The sequence below is a fragment of the Centruroides sculpturatus genome, unplaced genomic scaffold (assembly GCF_000671375.1).
Source record: "Centruroides sculpturatus isolate CEXI.00-Female unplaced genomic scaffold, Cexi_2.0 scaffold263, whole genome shotgun sequence".
Taxonomy (NCBI): Eukaryota; Metazoa; Arthropoda; class Arachnida; order Scorpiones; family Buthidae; genus Centruroides; species Centruroides sculpturatus.
In genome coordinates, this window is record NW_019384587.1 from 399,210 (window position 1) to 405,209 (window position 6,000).

Genomic DNA, 6,000 nt, shown 5'->3' on the forward strand with positions numbered 1-6,000 from the left:
ACTTCTTCACCTTTAACCATCAAAATTTAAAATCATCAATCCCCCTAATACATGAATCTCCCTGCAAAATTTCAGAAATTTTCAACAAAAGATATGAGTTAAACTTCAAATGGGTGAACAAAATCATGCCCATTAACATCTATAAATATAGAAAAACCCCTAAATTTTTTTGTATTTCTCAACATTTCAAGGTCCCAAGTCCAAAAGTGTAAAAATATTGGGGGGGTCATTTTTGACTGATCACCCTAGTTTCCCTATGTTATATACAACAATCAGGAAACTATTTAATGGGTAATATAATACTTTTGTAGCAAATACTGATCTTCCTTTTACCATCTGGCATGCATTGTGTTGTTGTTTACATATACAACTTGTGACCAAATGATCTTATGATAGGTTTGTTCTAAGAGTAGTCATATGTTGAGGTACCGTACATATAGTACCTCAATATAATGTAATGAGAGAATTGTCAGTAATAAGCTTCATTTTACATAGAACTTATTCTCTGGCTCTTTAGAGAGCAAATATTGATTGCATAACAGATATATTCTGAAAAAATATTAGAATGAAAAACTGTTAATAAAACATTCCAGTTGCTTAACTATGTCATTATCAACCACATGATATCAATAAAAAAAGCTTCAAAGGGTGAAAGTCTGGATATTTATTCAGATTAAGCAGGTTTAGGGATTTTCAATCCCATCTTCAGATTAACATTAGATATTTTGACAACTCAAATAGAACAACTGTCTAAGTAACTTTTTGAATGCAACCAACTAACATTAAAATCCTAATAAATATACTGACTTCTTTAATTAATTAGTTTAAAATATTTTAAGTGATAGTATAAGTAATACTTCATACTATCTATCAAATTCACTTAGCACAAAACTCTAGATTTTTTAAAATTAGATTTAAACATTTCAAATTATAAAAATCATTATATCTCTAACAGATTATCCAGTAAAATATAGTCTAGTTTTCTGTAATTAAGAGTTAAATTTTTACAAAATGTTAAACTGATATAAATGTAAAATTAAAAAAAAACAAACTGTATTTCATTTAAATAATAAATTTCTTTCTAATTGCAGATTCAAGTTAACAAGGGACTAATTGGAAATGATAATTGCCATCTGTGAAACTGTGTTTTGATGTATGCTTCAGTAAATCCCTTAAGAAAAGTGCCTACAATAGGTACAAATATCCAATGAAGAATGTATGTGATTTTTCCTGTTAAATGTTCCTGCTCTTGCTACTATAAACTGCATTTTGCAGAATTCCTTGTATTTTTAGTAATGTGTCACTATTTTTCTTCAGATGTTTTTTGAAATCAAATGTGACACAAAAATGTTTCAGATGGGGAAGATTTTTATTATCTATTTTCAAATCATAAAAAGAATCTTTATATAAAGTATTCCCCTAATAATTTTTTGATATTACAAATGATTTGTATTATTTATTTGATATTTTCTTTATTTTTTCTTACTTTTGATTACTGACATTGGAATTTTTCAGCATAATGCAGTGCTGATATTATATTCAGAATAATTACATATCACTGCTGAAAGGTGCTTCTTAAAAATTGCATTCCACCACGTTTGGGGTTCTTCGATTCAGTTAATGTAAATATTAGATTTAGGTATCATCATTATCATTTGTTATATTAAGCTTTGTTTGTTAAAAGTTTGTTCTGAAAACAAATTGGATATGTAACAAAATGGGAAAGGGGATTTTGATGCCAATTTTTAAACAGACTGTGCTTCCGAGCCTGCATATGTCCTAACTATAAAATATTACAGGTAACTCTTTACAGTAGCAGCTGTGTAAAGAAACTGTTAGTGCATGATATTTGACTTTCCAATGTGGTCTGGTTAATCATCCAGACATGTCAACCATCACTATTGTATATGTTGTGCCTCACAATTTTGTCTTGGCCGCCGTGCGTGCTATGTACTTTTACTGCCTGTGATCTTGTAAATCTAAGTGAACAATAAAAGAGCAGAAACTTAAACTTAATTCTAAGTTTAAATAAAAACAAACACTTAAAAAGCTTAATCATAATTTCAAATTTGTGAAAGTTAATTCACATATTAAAAATTTACTATCAATCTATACTATTATTATAAAGAGGTAATGTTTGTAAGTAAGTAAGTTTGGATGTAGCAGGTAATCTCCGAAACTACTCATCCAATTTCAAAAATTCTTTCACCAATATTTAGAATGGAACTTCAGGGTGGACATAGGCTGTATATTATTCCATTAAACATTCATATAAATTAAATATCATCATCTATGGTTAAGGCTTTTATGTCCAACAGATGGTGCTACGAGTATGAATCCCTAAGTTTGCTTTTCTGTGAAAATGAACTAAAGCAGATCATCTTCTATTTATATAAATAAAAATGTAATGTTCGTTTGTTCCTACCGATTCCTTTGAAATTTTGACAACACTGCATTCGAATACGCATGTGTTGTTATATAATATACATGTCGAAATTCAACCCCACTGAAGGGAGATGGTTAGGATTAAGGCTTACGGTAAAGAACTCTGCTTCTATTTATACTATTTTAGATGCGGGTTTTTGCGTTTTAATAGGGTACGTCAACAAAAATGTACACTAAGAAGAAATTTTTCGATATTCTCCCGTGGGGGAGAGAGACAGGATTAAGGCTTAACATAAAGAACTTGGCTTCTATTATACTATTTTAGATGCGGGTTTTTGCGTTTTTGATTGCGTTTTAATAGGGTACATCGATAGAATGTACACTAACAAGAAATTTTTCGATATTCCCCCGTGGGGGGGAGAGGATTAAGGCTTACCATGAAGACCTTGGCTTCTATTATACTATTTTAGATGCGGGTTTTTGCGTTTTTGATTGCGTTTTAATAGCGTATGTCAACAGAATGTACACTAAGAAGAAATTTTTCAAAAAATCCCCCCCCCACGGGGGAAGTGTTATAAATTTATAATAGATACATTTTGAGCCACAACAACTCTTGGCGGGGTCTGCTAATATTTATACAAACTTCTATTAGGATTTTCCTTGATCATCATAGAATAAAAAATAATTGAGAGTTGTTTTCATAATAAAATTTCAAAGTAGATCAGAATAAAAACAAAATTTTTGTTTTGTTTACAAAAATAAAAAAATGTAGTTTCTTTATTGTATGAATGCAAAAATTGACAATATAAGAACAAAATAAACTTTTTTTACATTAAATTGCTAGTTTCAAAAATATGGTTTATTTATTTGTAACTTTGTTCAATGTTTATTTTAGATTACAGTTAATAAATAACATAGTCTAAAATAAACATTACACAAAGTTACAAACAAGCTACAAAATAAACCATATTTTTGAAACCAACGATCAATTTAATGTAAAAAACAGTTTATTTTGTTATTACCCAGTTTGTTAATACACAATAAAGAAACTACATTTTTATACCTGCAACCTTTTCTCAACATGTTATGATAGATATTTTCACAAACTTTGAATAATTTATTTTCCCATTAACAGTAAAATCATAACTAGAACTGAATTTAAAAAAATCAGCTTCATTTATTGTAAACTTTAAATTTAAGTAATGATTTTAAATATAATCATCACTTGTTACATAATAATAATTGATAATAGTAAATTTTATTTGCATATTATGCAAAACATAACATACAGGAATAATAATTAATATTCATTTACATAAGTAAACATCAGAAAAATGAAATTTTATTTATCATGTTTTAACAATTTGCATTACATTTGCATTCAAAAATAAATTATTATCATCTTCTTCAATGAATTATTTGAAAACTTTCTGTATATTTTTAAGGATTTTCCTCGATCATCGTAGACGGCATCAAATTCCATGTCATTAATCATCTGATGTTCTTTAATTTCCATAACAAATTACATATTTCTACTGTAAATTAAAAAAGTAATTTGTATATTTTATTAAAAATTTAGGTCCTTTCACATGCTACTGTAAAGATCATAATTGGAAACACATTTTAATGAATTATTAATATTTATGTAATATTTTATTAACAGGTAGTAATCTTTTTAAGAAAATGTTACATTAAAATATTAATATATCAATTTTTTAACCAAATGTGTTTAGCCAAATCATTTTATGAATTTTAATATAAATAAAATAAATATTTTACATGTTTAATTCATTTAAAAATTTAGGTCTATTTCTTCCAGAATATTCTAAATTGTTTAATAAATATTAATTTAATTATAATTATTAAATTTAATAAGAAAGGATGCCTAATGCCTACATCTAGTACCAAATTAATAAGAATTTAATTCTTAATAATAGCAGAAAAATAGCCCAATTCATTAAGGTGATGATTTGGCTTTGATTAATAACATCATGCTTTGAGATGTTCATATATCTAAATCTTTTAGTATAAAAGCATATTGTCAGTTAGAAGAACCTTTATATGAAATTAAATCTCCAAATTTTAATAAAAATATTAATTTGTTTTGTTTTAAAATACAAATCAAATGTTTAAAAGGAATTTTTACTTTTAAATTATTTTAAGGATTTTAATATATATGGTTGGTTTAAATTGTGTAAAAATTCAATGCATTTTAAGATGATAAACTTAATAATTGTTAAAGAATAGTAACATATTTTATTAATATGTATTCTAAAGTTTTATAGTTATTGAAAAACGAATAAATAATTAAAGTATTTAATATTTATCCTTAAGTTTGTCAAAAATTATTAAATTTATAAAATAGTTATATCCTAAAAATGGGAAAAAGGAACAAAAAAAAAATCTGTCACTTAAGAATATTGTCAAGATAATTAATAAAAAGCAGTGGTGTGTGGTAACATTTGATGATAGGGAAGCTGTGCCAGCCCTGGATAGAATCATTGGAAGCGTTATATGATATTTTGGTGTATAGCATCACGAGCTAAACTGCAAGAGGTTGGTGCTCTGTAAAGCACATGCACAGATGCCTGTAATCTGGCTGTTTTACATGATTCAAATATTTTTTTGCCATGGAAGCTGTCCCATATTCAACAATACAGTGTTTCCATTGGAAATATGATATATCTCGTACAAATTTATATTCGAATATACAATGTCAAGTTTATCATTGTTTTTCACATGTATAGAAATTTGTAATAAGATACACAATGCGGTTATAATAAAATATTAATTTTTTTAATTAATTCAAAGTACGTTAAAATATGAAAATAAATTGCAAATATGTATTTATATTTTAGAAAATATAAGGAAAGCATCGCTTCCACAGATGGCACACCACTGCTAAAAAGAAATTGAATAAAAATCTTGCTTCCTACAATATTTTATCAAATTAACTAAAAAGGCTTTGAATAAATTAGTTGGGATAAGGATAAACTTATAAAATTAAAATGAATATATATATATACATTAATTTTAAATAATCAGCCAAAAGCAACAGCATGGAATATAAACATTTTCTGGTTATTTATTGATCCACCCTTATAGTATAAGGAGTTGAGTGACACTGGAAATCAAAGAATTAATTACAAAATTTCTAGACTTATGATAAACTAAAAGAAAATATTCTGAATTTGTGAGATACCAATTATTTATCCACATCTTTGAAATTGCTAGCAAAAAAATTTCTATGTAGTGAGAGATCCAATTGAATTTTATACTAAATGTTTTTTAAATTCTTCTAAACTTAAATCTTTATGAAACTATATTGTTCATGTTAAACTATTAAACTTATATACCTGTATTAGCAATAATTCTTAATATTGTCTTATGTTTAATTTTTGTTTTTAAATTAAGTTTCAAACAATGAAGATGTTGACATATATCAGTAAGATAAAATGTAATTAAGTTAATAATAATATGAAATGTTCAGAATATTATTTTATTACTTTTACAATCAATTATTTTATTTTATAGTATTTGTAAAAGTTGTTACTATAGCAACTAGTCATAGATATTTGTTTTGAATTATTCTAAAGGATTTTCTACTAATAAATG

The 6,000-nt window shown here is 26.1% G+C and overlaps 1 protein-coding gene across 3 annotated transcripts in view; it reads left to right on the forward strand.

Annotated features, from left to right (window-relative positions):
* LOC111624657 (synaptic vesicle membrane protein VAT-1 homolog-like) overlaps nucleotides 1–2,011 on the forward strand; it is a 41,679-nt gene extending 39,668 nt beyond the window's left edge. For all 3 annotated transcript variants that reach the window (XM_023367562.1, XM_023367561.1, XM_023367560.1), the window contains one exon: nucleotides 1,092–2,011. In XM_023367562.1, coding sequence (XP_023223330.1) covers nucleotides 1,092–1,102 — 11 coding nt within the window. In that variant the 3' untranslated portion in view covers nucleotides 1,103–2,011. The remainder of the gene's footprint in view (nucleotides 1–1,091) is intronic.
* Nucleotides 2,012–6,000: the final 3,989 nt, after the last annotated feature.